The 25,654-nt window shown below is 31.2% G+C and overlaps 1 protein-coding gene across 1 annotated transcript; it reads right to left on the bottom strand.

Annotated features, from left to right (window-relative positions):
• Positions 1-1,986: 1,986 nt before the first annotated feature.
• Positions 1,987-25,416, bottom strand: LOC132933990 (serine proteinase stubble-like). The gene is made up of 9 exons (XM_061000266.1): positions 22,996-25,416; positions 17,212-17,457; positions 15,442-16,062; positions 9,309-9,385; positions 9,111-9,211; positions 8,675-8,774; positions 6,832-7,000; positions 5,591-5,748; positions 1,987-2,841 (listed from the first exon to the last, which is right to left on the bottom strand). The coding sequence occupies exons 1-9, from the start codon at positions 23,822-23,824 to the stop codon at positions 2,686-2,688; spliced, it is 2,457 nt and encodes an 818-aa protein (XP_060856249.1). The 5' UTR covers positions 23,825-25,416; the 3' UTR covers positions 1,987-2,685.
• Positions 25,417-25,654: the final 238 nt, after the last annotated feature.

Here is a 25,654-nt window from a genome sequence, read left to right on the forward strand (position 1 = left end):
GAAATTTGAATACTCCTACACGCATTTTACATACCATCATATTATAGGAATAAAATTAGAAAGTAATTAAAATATATTTTTCCTAAAATCAAATGTTTAATATGTATGAAAAAATGAAATATGACAAGAGCATTATAAATTATATTTAATATTATACAAAAAAGGATTTAGGTTAATGTATAAAAATGAATGACAAGCGTCAGCTAGTGTATTCATCACAAAATATGTCAAACGATAATTTTAAATATTTGTTTAATTATTTGGAGGTTATTAATACAGTGTCTAGACAGTGGACATTAAAAAACAAGGTAGGTTATATTTTTAAAGAGTCATCACTCATCACCCATCCCCTATTTTAATGTATACTGCTGCAGTATAACTTAAGCAGCGTAGAACGGGGTGACAAATTTGACTGATGTTTAACAGATTGATCAGACAGCTAAGACCCATCAATAAAGTTTGAAATAAAACGATTTCGAACGATATTGGTGATATAACTCAAACCTTGCAAGTGTCTAGACCACTTTTTTTGTATCCAGCACACATAGGGACACGTCATCATGAATGGTATTATTTATATACCACAATGCCAGCCCCATAACCACCTTTGACACCTTTAATAATTCGGTACCTATTACCTCGTCTTGCACTTCTTGAAAGACCGTAGGAACTACTGCAACTTATGTGCTTGAATATTGTATTAAGAGGACGTTACAAAGACATATTTTGTTGTCTCCGTCTTACAAGTAGCATAACAAATTTTACGCTCAGCAGGTCAAGTTTAGCTTTGTTAGTTTAAAAATTAGAGTGAATTGACCTCTTATAAAATGTATAAGTAAAAATATTATCTAAAGCATCTCATAGGATTTTTATTACATTTTAATTTTAAAGTGAGTTGTGAGCATCTTAAGATGTACAAGCAATTTACAATTTTAGCCTACTCATAACTCGCTTTAAAATTTAATGAAAAGGTTTATAGGTAAATTAATTTATATATTGTAATATAGTATAGGTAGGTAGTGAAATGAAATTAAACATCTTTTTCACACTTAAAAATATTTCATGAAATTGACACTCCAATTTGATATCGTTTAATTATTATTTTAACTATAATATGGTTATTCACTTTGTGAATTAAAACTTCAACCATTTGTGCATACAAAATTAATATTATTATATATTTATATCATATTTAATACGATACAATAATTGTATATTATGATATATAAACTTAACTTGGAATTATATAAAGATACGTTAAAAATTCACATTAATCCATATTGATTTTTGATTCTCCTTACTATATAGAATCTAAATATCATTAAGCTTCTTATCGTACAATTATTGTAAATATCAATATTATTAATCAATAAAGTTACTTCTTATGTAAAGATGATTAATTTTGCGTGTATATAGTGGCAGCGTAAGTCCCTAAGCTTACAACTTTAAAAAAATAAAAATGTCTTTTATGCATTGTTACAATTAGATATGATTAAAAAAATTAACTTATTTCTTTATTTTGTCTATAATAATATCATGTATTGTCTGATTTCTCCATCCATTTAAGATTATTATCGCAAATCCCAATGTAATTTATATATGTATAATGCAGAATTTATATAGAATTATATAAATATTTCTTTGGAGGGACTACCCCCCTTCCCCCGCCCCATTTAAAGAATACTGCCTTGGGTGTATGGGGCTTTAATCGATTCATTTTGATAGCGCTTTTTAATGACCTATCAAATGTCTAGGCTGCCTTTGCGGACTAAGTCTAGTCACGCCTAGGCGCAGATATATCCATGGATTATACAATATGAGAATTGAATACATCTAACCACACACAGAGATGCATTTAAAATGTATGAAAATGATCAAGCCGAAAATTGAATAACAGTGAAACAGAAGTAATCATTTTTTAGATAGTTGTGTAAAAAAGTATAAATATATAGTTTTTTTTTCTCAAAATTCTATATTATGTCATCTGTATAAATTAGAAAAACATGCTCAAGTGCTAAAAAAATAAATAATAACATAGAAAAAAGACGAGAGAAGAGGCCTCCCAGGCCTCAGCAGAAGTAAGACTTCAACAATATAAAAAATATACAATGTATAAATGCTACACAATAATTTTATTTTTATTTAATGCATAACAGCTACCTATATATATGTTATATAATTAATCGTATTTTTACCAGGGACGCATAGACATGGAATAATTACATTTCTGGTTTTGATTAATATTATATTATATTTAATATATATATATATTGTATTATTTATATATAGGTAATTATATTAAAATTTAAACATAGGTGGTATGTACATATTTATTTTACATATTATGAATGATGAATATAAATTGAAAATCAAAATAATTAAACTAAAAAAATAGCACAATTCGACATCGATAAATTACAAAATCATAACGATAAATAACTATTATTATTTTTTTTTATATCTAACTGTTATGCAATATTCGTGCATTTATCACATAAATATTAAATAGTATACATAGATTATAATATGTATAATTTCATAAATAAATAAATAAACTCAATGGTAAATGTAGGTACCTAATTAAAACACATCATAAATATGAATAATTTATAATTACATAAAATAGATTTAAATATAATAGCTTAATGTTTGCATAATATAAAGTCATAAACCCGATTATTACTATCACGTCATTACTTTGTCGATCCACGGCACGAAACGCTGTACATTGGTGTAAACTCCGGGCAAATGTTCACGACCGCATCCGATTCCCCAAGAGACCAATCCGATTAGAGTTTTCCGTCCGTCCAGCATCGTTGTCAACGGTCCGCCAGAGTCGCCCTATAAATTGTGCATATTATTTGATTAGGAATTTAATTACACTATGTGAGTCAAACAAATTAAAATATTTTAAGTAAAAAAAACCCCTTGTTTACATAAATGTATAGGTTCTTGACGTTCCTGTACAGCACTATAGTAGCATAATAATAATTATATGGCATATATGTAGGTGGGTAATTACGAGTTATGTATAATAGTGATTGCATTTTCCTATGCAGACTGCAGTAGTGCGGTTTTCTACATTTCTTTGATCTGCTTTATTCAAACTCACAAACGTGTCTTACAATACCTACCTAATTATTTGTCCCAAAGTTCGTTTTTTGTTGGAATTTATATACATATATACGTTTATTGCTGTTATCGTGTCGATAAATTATTTTCATTTAATACCTTTAGAAAATGGTAGTATAAGGTATACGCACTTGTTGAAAATTTCAAGTTTGTATGGTTATTGATCAAATAAAAAAAACAATTGAAAAAAAAAAATGTGTAAAAATTAATACTTAATAAGAATTTTTAATTTTGACTTCCTATAATAACCAACTAGATTCACTTTCCGATCAGAAAATATATTGACGTTTAAATTCGAAGAATACTATAATATCATGATTTTTTTGTGTAACTCAAAAATGATTAACTAAAGAGAATTTTTATATATTTTATTTGACACTTTTTTACCCAGCAAAATAATGTTTACCAATATTTATAGATAAAAAAAAATAAAAAAAAAATTTTAAAAACACACTTTTCCATAAAAACATTTAAAAAAAAATTTTTAAAATTGCACTAAAAAGACAAAAATAATTCTCTGTACTTAAAAATAATGAAAAATTTATTGATGAAAAATTTAAAAGTGTGTGGTGCTCATACACTTGACATATATTCCCAGTCACTATCTTATAAACATGATTGAACAAAGAAGTGTATGTGAGACTTTCCTTGGCTTTTAAATTTTTCATCAGTAAATTTTTCATTATTTTGCTCTTATACTTGACATATACTGCCAGTCACTATCTTATAAACAGGATTGAACAAAGAAGTGTATGTGAGACTTAGCTCGGCTTTTAATGTTTTGTATGATGCACCACACACTTTTAAATTTTTCATCAATAAATTTTTCATTATTTTTAAGTACAGAGAATTATTTTTGTCTTTTTAGTGCAATTTTAAAAATTTTTTTTTAAATGTTTTTATGGAAAAGTGTGTTTTTAAAATTTTTTTTTTATTTTTTATTTTCTACTTTTTAGTTGAAAGTAAATATTTTTATTAAACGTTTAAGAAATATGTTATCCGGTGTTTTCGGTACCTATATCAGAATACCGGTATAATGTTATTTGGTAATAATTACCGTTGTTAACATAGATATTATAATAATGGATAGGACACGCCTATACTTGCTTCGTAAGAGGTTGCGGTTTTTTTTGGGGAAGAGAGAAAGTTCAATATCTGCGAGAGATATTACGGCGACGTCGTGGGGACAATCCTTTTTTTTTTTTTTGGTCCATGTCCCAAAATGACAACGGATTATTGTATTGTCATCCAAGACCAAGGTCTATACCAATTTTCAGAATTTTTCATCTTCAAAAAGTGCCTCAAATCGAGCGCGCAAGATTTGATCACAGACAGACGTGAAACCAAACTTAAGAAAAGTGTTAAAAAGATGGGCAAGTGGGTGTTGTTCTGCTGTGCAGTAGGTTACAAGTGGGCCATTGTGATAGATGATGTTAATAATTTGAATTCAATGATATAAAATCATTGTATACGAAAAATGTTTCTGAGCAAAGACGGTCTGTCAGCTTATAATATTACTAAGTAGGTACCTATATTTTATGATATTATTGTGGTTAAAGCATGGACTGGAACCGAACCTTAAAGAACCGGTTCTGGAACCGGAACCGAAACCTTTATCTTAACAAATAAAGTACCGGAACCGAACCGGAATTTTTAAATTAAATAGGTTCTTTTAAGTTCAAAAATAAAATCATTTTATTTATCATAAATTAATGGTATTATTGTTTCGTGTATAAACAATGTATGATCATAATATAATGAGTTTTCTCATACCATTAATTAAACCAGCATTCCGGATAGGTATTTAAAATTATTATATTTTTCGGTACCTAAATTACCTGGAATCGGTACAGAAATTATTTGGAGCGATACCTTTGTTTTTTTTTTTATCAAAAAACCAGAACCGAAATGGAACAGTTATATTATTTTTGGAAAACTAGTACCGGAACTGATAGCGATAAATTCAAAAGGTTCCAATCTCTGGATTAAAGTACCTAATTAATTTTAGTATTAGGCATTAGTATCTACTACAGTAGGTTAAATTCATTTTTGCCAAAAAAAATCCATTTGAAAATGTCATTGTGTAATAATAAAATATAATAAAATATAATAATATCCTCTAAAAGTTTAATATATCCACGCATAACATTTTTAAATTACAACAAAATAACTAAATTCGTTATTCTTGGATGTAATATGTAATTTCGTCAAATATGAATTTAAAAAGTCTGTACAAAATAACTGTGTTTATATCATTCATCAGAGTTATCATTCATCCATAATTTTAATGTACCTACATATAGGTACTACATCACCACCTACACCTTCAGCCATGAAGGGCAAGTGGAACAAGTTTGACTAATATTTAACAGATTGATCAGACAGTTAATACGAGTAACACACTAATACCCATAAATAAAGTTTGAACTAAAACACCTTTGAACAATTTTACACAAACCTGACAACTGTCCCGACCACCTTCTTTGTAGCCCGCACACAGGAACACATCATGAATGGTTTCCCTTCGACCAGCTGCTCGGAACCATCTTTGGCACCGTTCATTCGGTATCACCTCGACTTGGACTTCTTGTAAAACCGTAGGAACTGTTGAAACTCCTGTGTTTGAAAATTGTATTATGTTAATAATTGTTAAATATTAAATAGTGTTATTATTTATATAATCTATAGAAATGTAAAATATATGGACATATTATATCATATATTAATTGTACGACATTTTTTTTGTACACATAATCTCATTTATTAGTTTTTAAGTTTATTTTTTATTCAAAATGTTTCAATATTCTATAAACCATATTTAAGACCGTTATAATGATTCATACATTTTTATCTGCCTAATATAGAAGAAAATACTTCAAAAAAATATTCATGTTTGGAAGGAATATAATTTTCAAAGAGCATATAGTTGGTTTACAGAAATCTTATGAGTTATGACCATAATATGACGTTAATTGTATTGTATAACTCGTGTAAGTGTGTAACTATCTTTCAATACAGTCATAACTAACGATAATAGATTATAAAAGCATATTTAGACCTTACACATACTAAACATGTTGTGTCAAGACAAAGTTAGAACTTTTATTTAATTTACTTAATATATCTTTCTATTTCAATAATTTTTCAACATAGTGTAACATAATTTTGATTTATTTTAATTCTACTTGGTAACTAGGTATTAATATCATATAATTTTGTAAATTATTATAAATTTGATAGCAAAGTTCGGAACCTGAGTAACTGTAATGACCAAGATGTTAATAAGATGTTAAAACGTGTTCGTGAGTAAAATATTGAATTTTTAAGAGTTAAGTTTGAACTTATCCAAGTAGAATATTATAATAAATAGGTTGATGTTAGAGTTCAAAGTTTTATAAGTTTAAAAAGTATAACTTTTAAAAAGTTGAAAACTAATTAGGATCTTTAATTTTTCAGATTTCTTATATATAATAGGTAGATAGGTACCTAGATCTAGATAAAAATAAATATACCAAATTCATGTAAGGTTAAAATAAATCCATAAATAGTAAACATAATTCCAATTCGATTTTTTGTAACAAGAAAAATATTTTATGGTTTTAAAATGTTTTAAAATATTCAGGTAGGTACATTTGTACATTTCTTGTTTAGTTTAATAACAACATTAAATATATAAAATTATTAAATAGATATACTAACCATGTCGAGTACGACCCCAACCAGCTACTGTAGCTGTCTTGCCAACCAATTTAGCAGCTGAGCTTGGCAAACACACCGGAATAATGTGCTGTTTATATGTTACGTCGTGGTCAATTTTGACTAAAGCCACGTCATTACGAAAATCTGTAGGACTGTATTGTGGATGCACCTGTAATTAACAATATTATATTATATTTTAATTACTTGCGATTGATGTCAATTATTGTTACAGGGATTGGAACCTTTATACCTTTTTTGGTTTCGGTTCCAATTAGGTTCTTCAAAATAAAAATATGTATCGATTTAAATTTTAACATAATTATATGATTAATATAATTTGGTATTATTAAAAGTAAACCAGCTATTTTATGTACGTGAGTTACAGATTTATATAGATCCTATATTAACCCTGCGCACTGCAATCATTTGGAGATAATAACTAATAAAATCTATAATAAACAGTTTTTGCCCCACACAAACATATAGCACATACCTAACCACTTAATTAATAATGTAATAAGTTGACTACCGTAGTGTTTTGGCATTCTGATAAATTAGACCCAATAATTAAAGCAACCAGATTTCTCATGTTTATTTTATGACTTAAATGTAATTAAATGCAAATAATTCTGTATAATAATTTTTTAACAACAAATCATTGTTTTCTTAATTGTACACGTGGTGATTGTGCATTGTACACCGTGTACCTATAATCAAATAAGGAAGACGGATTTAAGGTAGAAAATCAAACACGTGTAGTAGTGTAGTACTGTACATTATGACGTATGTATTCACTATTTACTCTTTTTACGGTTTTAAAAAACCTTTTCCTTCATACTTATATCAATATTAAGAGTTATCCCTAATTTATAATTTTTTCAGTTACTCATATTGATTTGTAACGTTGACTTAGTTGTTATCTTATAAACGTATGTTTTATAGTACAGATCATTTTGTGTGGTATTCCAGTTACAAAAAAATATTATGTTAAGACATTTAATTGGTATGGTTGGCCATGGAAGAGTCTTACAAAATTTCTTACAATTTTTAAGAAATTATACAAAAAATGTTTGTCCTGGTTTAAATAAAATAAAACATTGCAACCCTAAGGGTACTATAAGAGACTAAAGTAGATATAATGATTAGGAATTGGCTGTCTTAGTACTTTAAAATATTATAGGTTTAAATAACTCGTAATAATTTAACAATTAGGTGTTTAGAATTTTCGTCAATATGAAATTTCGATTTATTACTTGTGGAATAGGCGGTACCTAATAACTTTTCAGTTCTTCGTTCAATCTAGCACAGAATCAATAACTACAAATTGTTTACGAATTGTCTACAATAAAGGTGTATGACAATGTTAATAAAATATATGATAAATCAATAAATCCATAAAGAATACCTGAGTCAAAAATCTAGAATCCAGATTGCATTTCATAATTTATATTTTAGATACAAATTAGAAACACTATAGCAGTAAAAAAATACCACCATTAGAAAAGTGCTACGGGACAATGGCCCCCAACAAATACGTCACTGATGTTAAGACAATAGAAAAAAGTAATTAGAAAGGTAAACATTAAGCAGGTGATATATTTTGTGTACTTATAGAGTTATAGACAGAATTTTCACATTCATAATAAATTATCCTCGGGAATTAAATTTTTTATGGATTTTTATTTTCTTTATTAATACTTAGATAGGTAATAAATTTTATATAAAAAAATTAAATTTGGTTCTATACTACTATACGCTCAATAGTATCAAATACGTATTACTAAATTACTAAACTAAGCAATCGTACAAGAATATATTATATTAATTAATTATCATTTCTTACTTCTTTGCGCTCCACATTGAATTCTTCATGCGCGTACTTTTCTGATTGATCACGTACATCCCATTCACCGAGCCGTACTTTTAAATTATTATTCGCCGTGCTTTTTAATATAGTAAAAATATTTAAATTAATGTAATTCAAATGAAAATGTTACACTATTACAAAATCTTAAGTGTCGTCGTAGACGCGCGCGCAAAGTCCATTTCAATAGCGAAATAAGCTCGATTATATTTTAGACCTTTATTAAACTATAGGCGTCACTTTCTATCTTTAATTATTTTTTTTTGTGGTTGGTTGGTAGTGACATCATTTTACTTACACATAAATATACATACTGTTTATGGCGTAATATCAAGTCAACATTTATATCTAATTCAACCCATCGAGTACACCCCGTGCGCACGTCAATGAAAACCTTATGAGTTATTATACTTACGTGGCCACGCAATGTGCAGCAGTAACTACCCATCGATTACTCAGTAGAGCACCTCCACATGACAATTTTTTTGATAAAAACCCTGACTTGATGATAGCGGCCTAGATAAATACACATATTATATTGTTGTTAGGATTAATTCAAATAAAAGCAATAAGAATGAGTTTATTACATAATATGAATATTTATTTTATTTACCTGCCACGGATGTGTACCAAAGTTTGATCCATGTCCACCCACAATTCTATGGCTTCTTGCATATAGTTCTCCACAACCTATTAAAATTAAATGTGTATATTAGGTATGTAAGTTATTTATGGCGGAATCGTAGATCGTATACAAGAATAAGGTGTACCTATAATATAAAAACGCGAAGAACAAGTGTAAATAAAATAAAATAATAACATAACATTTCAAATAATAAAAAAGCATAGGAATAAAGTTTCAAGTTTGTTTTTTAATTTGTAATTTTTATTCACTGTATAATTATAACAATTTTATATGCATGAGTTATAAATATTTTACGAGGTTATAATATAATCTTAAAAATAACCAGATAGGTAATTTATTGTATTCAAAAGATAAAAACAAAATATTAAGCTTGAAAATTTAAAAAAAGTGTTTTTATAGAAATATTCAAATATATCTTACTAATAAAAATTGTCATACTAAATGTATAGGTACATTCATAACTAATATTAATGTAGGTAATCTGCTTGTAAATAATATGTTTACCTCATATACCGGGATTAAATCATACATTATACTACTATAGAAACATAAAAAATTATGGTACATTATCAGATAAATAACTATTATTTATATCTATTATCTACGTTAAATGTAAACAACTGTTTTATTTTAAATCGTGTTCTTCCAAACATTTAATATTACTAGAATAATGTTGATTTACATTTTACGTTTAAAGGATCTTCAGTATATACTTTCAATTACAATTTTAAAAAATCACTGACTTATGAACGAAATGGTATCAATAACTTAAGTTTAAGTTTATCTCTTTAAACTGTTTATTTATTTACAATCAGGAGTCAGGACTTCAGAAGTAGTACGATAAGTCAATAAGTAAATTCGATCGTGTAGAATATAACGATTGGCGAGACATATGGCAAGGGAAGTTGTCAGTTGGTGGGCGAACCCCTATATTAACTTAAGTCAAACGCTTTACAATTAAATAGGATAACTACTCAAGAACAATATTTTATTTTCTACTATCTTATATTTAAACTCTATCTCAATAACTATACTTGAAATTTTTAACAATATTCAACTTGATGTTTGATAAAGTAACGTATTAATAATGATATTAAGTTATATGTTTAAAAAGCTGAACAGGGTAATATGATATATAGTTTGGCAATAGGCACTTATGTAATTTTTTTAATTTCTTTCAACTTCACACAATCACGCAAGACACTGATGCATTATAATATAATAATATATTTTGAAAGTTGACAAATCGTGATTCGTGTTATCTTAAAATTTTGTAAACACTCATGTTGAGAATTCATCAACACATTTAGCAGGTAATTTTTATTTTTTTATTTATTCTTCAAGAAGATAATGGGACTAAAAACACTAACTGAACACATTATACAGTGTATAGACAATATATATAGTTTTATGCTTTGAAAAACTACTTTCTAAGAAAATTAACGGTTTGTACTTCAAAGTACCTACTGATGATACTCGATGTCCAATCGATAGCTGCGAGAAATTTTAGGAGTGCATACTTTAAAGAATACTCTAAAATCATTTCCTTAATAAAAATAAAATCTAAAATTGTACGGTTTTGAAAATTTGGTTGTAAGTAGGTATCAAATAGATGATACAAAGTCCAATACAATTAATTTATACAGCTAGGTAGGTTATGTATATCAAAATACATAGAACATTTCGTAATTTTTAGTTTAATAGAATAAATCAGTAATTTTTTTAAATTTTAAGTTAACGCTCATATACCTGGGTACCTGGGTATAAGGAAAAAGTTGCTTTGCTATAAAATAGGTTTTGCGTGTACTCCTTCATTGACTAGGCCACTGTAATGGATGGGTTAAAACTTAAATTTGAATTCAATGATCATTGCATAATATATGAAAAACGATTCTGAGCGGAAACGGTGTACCTATCAGTTAACTATTTTTAATCTATTTATGTAACTATTAGTTAGGTATTTTTTCCTAAGTATAATACGGTAGGTTGAACTATTTTTTTCCAAAAACATAGCATATAATATAAAATAATTGGTTTAATGGGGCTTGGTGTGGCTCGATGGTCGGCCTCAGTTACTAACATGTTGTGATGTCAAGCATCGCCTAACGTTGCTAGTTCCGGAATTGGTGGCAAATCCTCTCCCCCCATAAACGTGATCCTCAACAAACCATAACCCCCCTATAAAATGCTAATGGCCATGGTTATCGATAGTTGTTATAAGATCAATAAAAAAATAATAACAATTTTAATGTTATAAATTATCATGTACCTATTATATTGTTATTATAAATTATAAGTCAATACCGACGTACCATTGAACGGTGTGAACAGAATCGTGATATAAATAGATTAAAATTATTCTAAATAATTGGAAAATGTCATTGTGTATTATGGAGAACGATAATTTAAGCTATAGGGGGACGGAGTGGCCGAGCGGTCTAAGGCGTCGGTTGCGACGCAGCCGATGCCGGATCGATTCCTTGGTCACGGACGGCATTTTTCTTCGGGCAAGTCACGGTGTCCGGAGAACAAGTGCCACCATCCCCCACCCGGGCATGGAAGATACCTAGGGATGCCCAATCAAAAACTCTGCCAAACCCAACACACACGTATTCCCCCCTACCGACATTAAAACGTACACAACCTATACAGCTAATGGCCATAGATGCCGGGCTTAAGATCAAAAAAAAAAAAAAAAATTTAAGTTATAGCGCGCCTTGACCTACCGCAGACCGTCGTACCGCCAGTTAATCGCATCAAAGTTGTCGCGTTTCATTATTTAATTAATTGAAAGTTATCTAAATAGCAATATTTAGGTTGCACCTTCTCGGCAGAAACCCTGGCACACATTTAAGTGGGCTAAGTTCCTATTCTATACTAACAATACTATACCTATTCTAACAATAATTATAATATGAATCTACATATTAGGTACCTACTTTTAATTATAATTAATATCATTAGGTACTTAATAAAATACATTATTTCTACCCATACCTACACTTTTAATTAATCTCCGATTTTATATATTTTAAATTAATTTGTCATATTTGAATACTCTCATATATTTTGTTCACAATTTAATTGTTACATGCTACATGTAGTGTTTGGCGTTTGCTATGGTTTAATTTTTCATTCAATATGTATGTGTATTTTTTTTATCTATCTAAAATATATAAAGATCATATTGACACCTTAGTTATTAAAATTGAAAACTGTATGCATTTTTAAGAACAAAAAAATTTGCCAATTTTGGTGATATTGATGAATTTTTTCTGTAAATTAACTTTAAACGATTGAAAAAATATTCTGACTATGTCGTATTTTCGTTATATTTTAATTTCTGTAAGAATATCTTATAAGGAACCTTGTATTCAATTTTCAAGCTATTAACTGTCAACAGTTTTATCAACATCTGTAAAAAAAATAGGTTGACAGTTTCAAATGTCTATTAAAAACTCAAAAAGAACCAAAATATTTAGAAAACTATATCATGTGTAGAAAAGACTCTAGGCTATTATTTTTTGAATAATTACAAAAAACAAAATTGAATTTAACGAAAACTATTGTTACGTAAAAAACACTGTTCTGTCATTTTTTTTTTAGTTTATCTTGACTTTTTTTGAAAAGTTCTTGAAATCGTTTAATCTTGAACAAATAGATCCAATTTATAACTAGAAACCACCATCAAAGTTTAACATAGAAATGTTTTTACTGCTCCAAATGTTAATGGCAAACACGACAATAAGCACAGATAATAAAACCAATACATACAATAATAAGCTTAAATTATAATATAAAATTTAGTTTATAATGAATGAACATGACAATTTTAATTTTAAATAACTGGATAATGGGCAAAATAATAATATCTTACGAAATATACAATTTTGGAATAATTTGTTGTGCTTTTAATAGTAATTTTCTAAACAAAAATATAGTAAAACAAATACTACTTATAATATGTATCAAGGAGTAGATCAAGAAGTATATTTTCTTACAAAATATCATTACAAACAACATATTATAGTACTCCAAGCCTGTTTTTGTTTGTAGTATAAAGAGTGTAAACAAGTAATGACTAATTAGTAATTTGTGGCAGTATATAATATATTATTTTAATTAAGAGGACGCCACACCCGCATGTATTGTCTCCGTCTTACAAACGCGTAATATACCAAATTTACGCTCAGAATTTCAAGTCTTATGCCGTTAGCTTGAAAATTAAAGTGAAATGACCTATTATGAAACTTGATGGTAAGAACATTATCTGTGTTTTGTTGGAAGTTTTTTTACGATAATTCAGTTTTTAAGCGAGTTATGCGTGTACAATAAATGTCAATTAAAAATGCTCATAACTCACTTAAAAACTGAATTATCGTAAAAAAACTTTCAACAAAACACAGCCTAAAACTTGAATTTCTGAGCGTAAATTTGGTACTATTTGTTTTCTCTCTCTGGCCTATGAGTAAAACATCAAATTTACGTCCAGTAGTACCAATATTGTACTGTCAGTTTTAATATTAGAGTGAATTGGCCTATTATAAAATTTAAAAATAAGAACATAAATGTGTGTTTGTACGTTGTTTTTTTAAAAGATATTTTGATTTCGATTTGAGTTTTGAGTAGGTACTTATGTAAAATATTACAATATTATTCTCTTAACTTAAAAAAAAACAAATTATCGGACAAAAATAAACGTATAAACACAGATAATGTTCTTAACACTTTTGGGTTTAATATTAGGTCAATTCACTCTTATATTAAAGCTTACAACACTAAATTGGCTTAACTGAACGCAAATGTTCAATGTTGTACGTCCAAGAGACGGTGACAAAATACAATTCAAGTGTGCATAACGTCCGCTCAATATACAAATTACAATTTGTGAAATGTATTTAAATAAAAAGAGTGAACACGTGTTTAAGATCTTTACTAAAAAGTGTAAAATACAAAAAATTACAAAAAAAAAGATTTGGTTTAGCAGTCATTTCAAAATAATTTTTTAGACCTACCTTGGTGTGGGCGGTAGATGTCATAAATGTATATTGAGCCCCCCCCCCCAAAAAAAAAGTAGGTAAATATGTATATAATGTTTAAAATATGTTATGATTAAGTAAGACAGGTGTCTCATCAAAAATCAAAATAGAAGATGGTAAACACAAAATTAATTTTGATACAAAAAAAAATTGTAACGTTTTGTCGAAGAATATAGCATATTATAATATTATATTTTGTTTGATTGGTGTTTACATTTTCCTATCATCCGATAATTCATTGAAATAATCACCAGGTGTGCCACCTAATATAGGTACAGAAGATATTTTTTAGACTATAAAACCACAACTAGTAAATTAGAAATTAAAAAAAAATATATAGGTATGCGTTTTAGATAATGTAAAAATACATGATTTAGCCTGTAATAGCTACACATTAATGACGTAATATGTCAAAACCATTAAAGTGAATTAAAACATATAGGTATAGACGGAATTATGTTGATAAACGTAGAATGATCGATAATGTCGAACGTTGATTGATATTAAATAATACTAATAGTTAAAATAATATTATAAAAACTATAAAACAACAACTTCGTAACATTTTACAGTTATCATAATTCAAAATGTACAACTATTAGTACCTGTGTAAAATATATGTGTGTGTATCGGTTTAAAATTATTCGAAATCCAAAATATTTTATTGACCGTCGTGTATGCACCTCATCGTAATATGACGTATATTAAACTGTGTAGGTGCTGCTGCAGTGTAGTGCTATGATCATAGAATGTGCTATACCTATGTATAATAGATACGTTTCTAAGACCGAAAACTGTGTCGTGTATTGTTATCGTGCTTTTGTGCGATTCTCCTTACATAATACAATATTTATACAAAGTGCGTTAAGATGAATTATAAAGACAGCCCGAAGATCGAAGGTTTTTGCATTCGTGTCTCGTGAACATACAGTAAATAGTTGGTGTATGCGCGTCTTCCGGACTGAAGGTGCTTTTATCTACTCCGTACGGGTAGAGGTGATATACGTGAAGCGTGTGACCGGAAGTGCGGCTTTATGCGTAATACAGCGACTGTAGTTTACCGCGATATCCGGACGGCATGTAGTGCAACAATTGACTCTGTTGCTGTTGCGGTTGCTGTTGTTGCTGTTGCTGCTGTTGCAGTTGCTGTTGCTGCAGTTGCAGTTGCTGTTGCTGCTGCAATTGGTCGTCGGCACCGATGCCGCTGCCGATTTGCGTGATGTGAGAGAACGGCGCCAGTTGAGGTGGTTTATGCGTGGAATAAAACACGTTTCCGTGATCGCTGTGAAACAGCAAATTTTGTGACGTGGGTGGTAAAGTCGTGCTGGTCGACGTGCTGCTGACTGCCCCGGCGCTGTTGATCTGCCAATGACCACCGGCGGCACTCTGGTGGTGCTGGTAGTAGTACGGATGGTAATGCTGGTGCTCTTGTTGGTAATAGTACGATGGTTTGGCCGTTTGATCGGTGACGAAAGACTGCGAAGATGGACTTATGTCGTTGATGTAGTTGTCCACGTAACTCGCCACCGTCGCGGGCTGATGGCTGTGATGGTGCTGTTGTTGTTGTTGTTGTTGTAGTTGTTGTATTTGCAGTTGTTGTTGCTGCTGATGTTGATGTTGTTGATGCATATACATGTTGTAGTGATGTTGAAATTCGGGGTATTGCATCAGGAACTGTATGGCTTTATATAAGAGGAAACGACATGACAACATATTACATGTAACGCAATAACTACAATATTTTGGAGGCTTATCTTTTCCCATACAGTTTTAGAGCATTATAATATAGCAACATGTCGTACGTGGTATAGCTATACCATTAAAATATTATATAGACTGAAAGTGGAGGACAATAAAAATACATAACGTTAATCGTAATACACAAGGATAATATGATCCTTATGGCGTGCACTTATCATAATATACCTAATTATATATGATGTATTATAATAAACTATAATTTATACACACCTATTAATGTACCTATAAGTACCAACTACTTAGATAATAATGATATCATGTTCGTTCCAAAATTAAAACAGAAAATATGTTACAAACATGATACACAATTAATATAATATTTATATATATAAATATATATTTATGTTTTACTCTGCAGTCAGTGCAAAGATGGGTGGGTATTAATTATAGGTACCTATACATAGACGTATTCGCATCATATAGTCACAACGAAACGCACGTGTTTATAAGCATGTGTGTCACAGAATTATAATAATTGAAGACACGTAAATGCCTACACGGCTAAACAAGCAAACATAATACAGGTACGACGACGATGAGAGGATAGCGCCGTCTCGGTGTTTTGTCGAGGTAGAAATTATTGTGGTATCCAAGTCAAAATTAAAACCAAACACAAATATACACTCTCGCGTCGTACCTGCGACCCGTCCTTCGCTGTCATTTTAATAATATAATATATATCGTACACCGTGATTTTTACGAAAACGAGAACCGTGACAGTATTATAATAATAATAGCGACCATAAAAAGTTTTGCTCTGATTATAATACCAAACGAGAGAAATTAACGTGATTATTGTTATTTAAAGTAAACTGTGCCGTCGCACATCCAGTGTGCGCGTGACGACGTGTCGCTATAACAATAATTATAATAATAATAACATAAAGATGGGCACCACGTGAAACTATACGTCAAGTGAACAATATTGTGCAATGCTGCCATATTATTATTATTATTATTATTATTTCGAACCGTTTATTTCGATATTTATATTTAAAACAATCGCGCGTTCTGGAATGAGACGTTAAAGAATGAAAATAAAAATAACACGGTAAAATGTAAAAACTCACTAGCATTTTCTATTGTTCCCACCGAACTCGACGCCGCCGTCACGGACGATGACGACGATGATGACGACGGCGATGACGACGACGAAGAAGAAGATCCGGATGTCTGAATTTTGTCTCTGGACACGCAACAGCTCCATATCATGCCGCCACTGCACAAGTCCACGGGTTTGCCGCCCTCGAGCACGCACGAAATGCTAAGGCCGCAATCGAATTTGTTGCTGTTGTACCAGCAAGTCTGAGGTATCACTGTGGACGGTGAAAAGAAAAAGATTTTTAAAAAAAACGTCAACGTGTACATATTATTATTCGTGGTGGATTAACCGAGATAATGCATTATAATAATATTCCATATTATATACTGTTGTATTATCGTTGTTGTTTAATATTAGGTACTATATAACGTCAAAGTACATAATATATATATAATAATATAATTTACGATATGGCAACATTTCATGTTATTATATTATGATACGGACTACGAGCGTACCTAATTCGCTATAATCAGAAATGTTATACCATCGATTTTTATGATTGGACGTGTCTGAGTCTGGCCATGAATGTTTTATAGTTGTTTCAGGTGTCATCAGTGATCGTAATAAAAATAAAAGTAGATTTTTAAGTATTTTTTCTAAAAATCTAAACACAAATTTAAATTGAAAAAAAAACGCCAGTCGCACGTACTGGGTACCTATAATAGTAGCGGTACCAAACCAATAAATTTGTTTGACTATAAGAATTTCGGTAATATGATAATAGAATATTTAATCGTACACGTATACGAAAACAGGTAATCAAAATATATGGACGGCAACGACATATTGTCATGAATAATCAGAATAACTGTAATCGCCGATATTTTGTGAGGAGACAATATTGTATTAGTGGTTAGGCCACATACTGCAAACGTACCAAAATTAAAATAATATAAATAATTCGATTATAAATGTCAATAAGTTGAATGAGATTTTTTTTTAATGCGCAAATTCCTTGAGAGTACCTAGACCTAACCTACCTACTTCGCAAGACACCCCATGTATTTTAAACAAAATCTCCAGAGTACAGCATATTAATGTGTGGGGAAATTGGGAACACCAGTGATTATAACGTTACCACTTACCATTGTACAGCGGTACCTACTTATGTTTTATTTTTTTTTCCCGTTACCGTTGGATTATAAGAACGAGAAAACGAAAACACGCATTTCGTAAGAAAGCGTTTTCGACGAAATCGTATAAAATAATTTCAATATTTTTTAATACCCAATGTAGTCATTAAATCCATGGACGGTACCAATGGAGGCTGTAGTAATAAAACATACTACGCACATTTGCCAATAACATAATAGATTTTTTTTCACGGCATATAAAACGACTCGTTATTTTTGGTGTTTTAAAATAATAACACTTTAAGTTCTGTGATTCTGTTGCGTTTCAATGCAATAATAATCTTCGATAAAAACGTTCCACAAAATATATTATTTGCTTCACGTTGTCTGCTGTACGTACATAATAAGTGCCTGCTGCCTAACCTACACGTACTACAGCCATAATTTTTGCAAACACTTTGTTTACGACGCGCACCTCCGTAATATTATAAATTATAATGAATAAAGAAATTAGGTAGGTTGAGAGTACCTACTCGATATTATAGAGTAATATTATAGTGCCTAGTGGAATACATTTTGAATGCTGCAGTGATTATTCGAAAACGACTAATGTGTGTTTTTGACGGGGAAAGGTTTCTATATTGATGACATTCCATAAATTTACTTTTACATTTCGATTATTTAAATTCTGTAAAAGTAAAACGTGTTGAGAAAATAGTAATAATAATTATGTACCAAATAATTTCATACGACCCACTGTTATTAATTTTTTTTTTTAGAAATGCGTATTATCGAATATCAATTTATCCTATCTTATAATGTACCTGCACGTTTTTAATTGATTTTCATATCCGTATAACCGGTCAAACGTAAGTACCTAATGGAAGGGTAACTAATTACAAATTAGCTATATAATATGAAAAAATTATCTCATAACTACTACAATATAATAATAGGTATATCAATGACTTTTTATGTATATTTTCCTAAAATATAGTTATGAAATAACTTTTGTTCTGATCAATATTTTTGAATTTATTTTTCAAATCTAACAATTATAAAATTTTTAAATGGGTAAGTACTTGTTAAAATTTAAATTTAAAAAAATTAAAAAAGATATTAGTTTTCAAATTAAAATATTTTAAAAAATTCCTACTTCAAAAATATTTGACATTTTAAAAAATCATGAAATATAAACCACTTGACTTAGATAAATGTTTTTACAGTCAAAAGTTTTCCAAAAACCAGATTAAAAATTTTCAAAAAAAATTTAAAACAAATTTAGATTTCTCATTTTTAATAGTTGTTAATAAATAAAGATAAAAAATGTTATATTATATTATGTGTAACGCGCAAGTCGATAAAATATATATATAAAAAAAAGTAAAAAAATATTGTCCAGAACAAAAGTTATTTTATTTGGCAGGTCTTCCTGTTACACTTTGTATAATAATAACATGTATAGATGAAGTAATAAAAAGAAAACACGTTTGGTCCTGAATTATAATAGACGTTACCATTGAACGAATTATATTACTAAACTGAACCGATGTAAAAAAAATGGTTCGTATTCACTATTCTACAGCTAAAATTTCAAATAAATCTAAATTGTCAATTGAAATGTTAAAAAGTTTTCCTCAGAAATATTATAAAATATAATATGGACCTACTAGTTATTTTTGTTTTTTTTTTTTTTAACGAGAGCACCTATACCGAACAATAAAATACATTATTGTCAGACAAAAACACGAATGTGTTGGTTTCTTTGTTTTCATTATAGACATAAACTAATTTAAATACACAAAAGTATTGTGGTCATAAATATTTAAAACACAAATCGTCAACACGGGTTTCGCGCAGGTGGGTCCACCTAAAACGGTATAGACATTAAAAAATATTATTTTGTGTACAAAAATTAACCAAGTCACCGGCCGTGGCAAGTTGCAGACGAGTATTATAAATAGTATAGCAAATCAAGAAAGGAAAAACACCAGACGGCCGTGATGAAGAAAGTGAAACCACATCACGGCCATAGTGTTGCTTTCGTTTATACTAGGTACCTCTATACAACTAATCGTGATGTGTATAATTTATTAATATTGCTATAGAAACGAGAACAACAGCACGTGCGTCGTTTTTTTAAAATATTATATATTATATTATTATACATGTAACAAATTGTAATACGTCACTAAAAAATGTACCCGGGCTTAATTAAACAATGCCTATAAAATATCCCGGACACGGACACGGATGGCAAAAGAATAAAATTATTATGACAAATACGTAGTTATTACATCGTATTCTCACCTTCTCGGCGGTGATTATAGTTAGAGTTAGAGTTCGTCAATATCGTATATTATGATAAGTAGGGTTAGAACGTTGTTGTCATTAAACGCTAGAAAAATTTATTCGAAATTTGCACATTAATTTCCTAAAAAAAATAAATATATCGAAGTAAGTCATTAAAACAATCAAATATACCTATACAATGCGATAAAAAATGTTAGTATTCATTATTCATTAAAAATAACCTATACATTTTTAATAGATTATTATTAACACTTTTTTATATTTTGAACGTTTGTGTAAGTTGTGACATCGACAATAACTACTTATACCTAAATAATATGTACTTTATACGGATGTATATAGTATGCATGGAAATCTAGTAACAAAAAAAATAAATGTTCTTTGAAATTCAAAAGTTAAGAAAAATTACCTACAAAATATAAAAGATACTTTTTAAAAACATAAAAATGCATCTGCTGCTAAGAATGCTGCAAAATTAAATTCATTATCACTGTTTCTATGTCATACCAAACGGATTTATAATTTGGCCTAAATCGTACACGACTATAATATAAGAATAAAATATGTAAAAGTCATAAACTTCTTAACCATAATGATAAGCCATTAGCAGCAATTTGTGCTATATTATTAATAACGTTAGAAAGGTACACCTACCTATATTATACCTAATTGTATGTACATATTAACTGTATTTAAAAACGTTTGGAAATCATTAGTCGTCTTCGTCATTATTTTATTGCACCTATACCGGGATATACAACCAACTACACGAGACAAGTAATATTGGAAATTTCGTGTGAGCATCGATCGAATTGCTTCGAGCAAACCGTTTCGCCGTTTCGAGATTGGTAACTACATTTTAAGAAGTAAAATATTATATTATTATGTTGTTGTAAAAATGGGTTGGAGTGCGAAGAATACGTCCCGAAGGCTGAAATTATTTCATGTAATCTCAGAGAAAGTTATCAAGGATGTAAATAAATACAATGGAATTATTCTAAACGGAAAACCCACACAAGTATAATATGACATGATCGCTATCAGGTAATTGAAGCACATCATGTCTATGTGTTATAGCGGAGCGAAATCATTAAAATCATAATTAGATGAGACAACACTGCATTGTAATGATAATATTATAATATACAACAAACATTATTGTACATTTCTCGGTTTAAGTAAAGAAAAAACCGATCTAAGTATACACAACACGATTTCTATGTCGGTGCATCTGAAATAATTGTAGTCTGCAGCAAGGTGTACATACATATTATGCCAAATGCAGTTAAGTCTCGATAACTCGAATTTTTTCTTGGTCTTTAAATATTTTTAACTTGTGTTATTTGAGTTGAAAACACGAACAATACATGTCTAATTTATTTTTATTCCCCTTGAGATTCGAGTTATTGAGTCTCGACTGTATAATGTATAAAGATAATATACGCGAGAAGACCTGTATAATATTATATTATATTATATTATATCTACTAAACTTTTCATTCCCGCAACCACCGGGTCCAACACAAATCGAAACGATAGCACAACGTTATCGAAAACGTCGCGTGTCGGATGATTAAAAGCCTAATCATCTGTTCACCGAATTATTGTATAGCCTCATACCCATTAGACCGCAAGAAAGAAATAGACGACAGTGATTTCTTCACAGATTTTAAGAACATAGTATAATGACTATAACGAAAACGACTAATCTCTGGCAGAACCGTGGTTAATTACACTTGTTGATTATTAGGTATACCGGCTACTGTACCTATTGTAGATATATTTTTTTAGATCGTTTTCATCATCGGAGTCGTCCACCCGTCCACTCCAACCCCACCGCCACCCGACAAGAGTCACGAGTATCGTTTTCTTCGATCGGTTATTTTTTTTCATCCTCTCTCTCTCTCTCTCCTTTCGTTCGTCTTCCTCTAATCACTCGGAAATGTCAACACACCGATCATCGCATCGGCAATCGAGTTCCGCGACGGCTCCTCCGGATATTATACAAACACATTGCGTGGTAGCGCATCTGGTCATATATATTTATACCTATAGATATATTTTATAAGACCTGGAGCGTACACCCGTGTACTTGCACATTTTACTACGACGTTATGTATACGCACGATTTACCCGAATTTATGATGGGTTTTCGTAACAGGTATTACGTGTGAAACGAACGGAAAACAAAAACCGTCACCGTTGGTGCGACACGAACGAACACCACAATAAAAATACCTAATGTAAGTAGTTAGGTAGGTATAAACGTTAAACCATATATACCTATAGGTACCTAGGTTAATATTACAATAATAATACGAATGAAAAAAAAAGGTCCCTGAAAAAACGGGTGCGTCACATACTTTTGCCCAACATGTCCATGAGATCGTTTTGAAAGCCTTTGGAACCGGTGACGGTTTGCCCGCCGTAATAGCCGCCCTTGCCGGCGGTGGTGTTGAAACCGGACTTTTGTCCGAGCACTTCTGCCAACAGAACGGCGTTGCTTCCCGTGGCATCCGGCTGCTGCTGTTGCAACGACAGCGAAGGCGGTGCAGTGGCGGAAGCGGCCGCCGGAGACGTCTTGGTCGCGTACGACAGCCGCTTCGAGTACCACTTGGATGCCACGTCCGACGATGGTTGCTGCTGATCGCCGTCCACCACCGAGTTTAGGTGCGGTGCCTGGTGTACGACCACCTGCACTTCGGACAGCGACGACGCGGCTTCCGATCCGGTGATGACCGCCGGCCACTGCTGCTGCTTGTCGTCCTCCGGTTCCCGCCGCTTGTCGTCCGACTCGCCCGCGAATGTCACCTTGTCCTGGTGATACTTGTGCGCGCCAGCCGACGCCCGTCGACGACTGCCGCCGATGATCCAGCCACCTCCGTCGGAGGCCGACGAAGACGTACCGTCACTGACGTGATGATACGTGTTGACCGTACGACGGTTACCGTCATAAGCGTCCGATCTGTCGTCGATGTGGTGGTCGTCACCTCCGCCACCGTCTCCGCCTCCGTCCGTATCGCGATTTATCCGCTGACGCTGCCGATCGTTGGATCTGACTGCTAATGGCGTGTAATGCGACGCATCGGATGAGTCGACCGCGGTGGAATCCGCGTGGCCACCCGACGACGAGGCACTATTGCAGTACAACTGCATCACTATGACACTGACGATTATGGAGTATGACCTCATGGCAACGCGCTCGTATTAAACGTGCCGCGCGATTTGTATCGTTATTAACGATAACGATGTTGGTATAATGTCGTCGTTGTCGTCGTCGTTTGTTATAATATGTGTCCGTATGACGCGCTATAACGTTATAATGACGAAGATCGGTTGTCGTGGTGTTTCGGTGGTGTTTCGGCGATACGACATTGACCCGTAAGGCCGCGGTGAAACACAACGATAACTACTATACAACCGTCGTTGTTGCGTAACATCCGATGATTATGATGATGATGACAACTATGATGACGACGATGATGACGATGATGAAGACGATGACGAGTGACGGTTTTGACGACGACCGACGAATATCACGGGAATGCTCGCCACGAATCTTATGCTCGCGTGTCCGCCACTTTCTTCTTTCACCCGCGCGTGTTCGAAGTCGCGCGTACGTGTGTATATATGCGATACGGCAAATAGGGCTTGGCCAGAGCAAATAATAATAATAGTATTCGCGAGTATATCGCTCGAAAAACTATCACTTCAATAACAGGAGTAACAGCGGCAGTTTACCTTGGATTCCTGCGCGTATACAATGTCACGGAACGAGCGTATCCACTTTCTTTCTGCACACGCGCCGCTCAGTCCTCGTTGTTATAGTATTATTATTATTATTATTAGAAGTAGTAGTAATAGTAGTAGTAGTAGTAGTAGTAGTAGTAGTAGTAGTAGTAGTAGTAGTAGTAGTAGTAGTAGTAGTAGTAGTAGTAAGTAGTATTATGATTATTAAATTTTCTATCTCACACGCCGCACACACGTTCACTTTCACTCGCGGTCACTGAGAGTAAAAGAACAAGTGAAAAAAAAATAATAATAATAAAAAAATCCGACACTACCTACGATAGTGTAATAAAATTACGACGATAACAATAATAATATATAATATTATTACATATTATATCGTCATTACTAAAAACCGTATATTTCTTACGGAAACACGTGGTAATTTCAAAAAAATTCAATGTCAAATTAATTAAAACGAAAACTGATTTACACTTGAAAACCTTGTGCAGTTATTTTCATTCGCACCGAAAATATATTATTAATTAGTGAACGACGAACCGCCAAGAAAAAAATGGTATAGTAACTTTGAACTTACCGCGTAACAAGTCGTATTAATGCGTATTATCACTGATTGAGTAAAAACCAATAACTCCCGGATATAATATGCTATTATTATTATTATTTTGATCGTAAAATAAAAGCAGATTTCAATAGAGTATAATAATATATTATATTTATATAGATACGTGGATGAGAAATTTTCTTTATAAAAAAAAATAAGACAACAAAAGACGCGAGCGAGAAAATTGTCCTTTTGTATAACTTAATACGATGATATATAGTGACAGATAAAACGGCAGATCACATTGGTGGTTATATTTTTACATTTTTATCATCACGACTATCAATACACCACGGACATATATATATATATAAATAACGAAGTGTAGTCTTTCTTCTCCGAAACAATATTAACAATAAAGACAAATATTAAGAAAGTAAACCGACTGAGAGCCGCAGCAGCACACAAAAGACTAGTTGCTGCAAAACGTAGCGACTACCATCGTTATATTATTCAAGTGTCTCCGCCTAACCGCTCTTTTACCGCGAACTTTCTCTTAATCGGTTTGCTGTTATTCAGTGTATATAGTGTATACTTGACGTTTACCCCTCCACGATTAAAAATAGTACCTAATCGCACTCTTCCAAACGTCATAACTGTGCTTTTACTATATTTTGTTGCATATACAATCCTTACGCATGTAAGAATGGGTACTCGTGTGGGTATAT

Source organism: Metopolophium dirhodum, chromosome 1, assembly GCF_019925205.1.
Source record: "Metopolophium dirhodum isolate CAU chromosome 1, ASM1992520v1, whole genome shotgun sequence".
NCBI lineage: Eukaryota > Metazoa > Arthropoda > Insecta > Hemiptera > Aphididae > Metopolophium > Metopolophium dirhodum.

Bases quoted from the DNA above. Each gene is read 5' to 3' on its own strand.
- LOC132933990 (XM_061000266.1), bottom strand. From the start codon at position 23,824: ATGAGGTCATACTCCATAATCGTCAGTGTCATAGTGATGCAGTTGTAC. The intron at 5,749-6,831 runs GTTAGTATATCT...TTTCAAACACAG, and splicing joins TTGGGGTCGTACTCGACATG to GAGTTTCAACAGTTCCTACG. The intron at 2,842-5,590 runs GTTTGTGTAAAA...CACAATTTATAG, and splicing joins GTGGTCGGGACAGTTGTCAG to GGCGACTCTGGCGGACCGTT.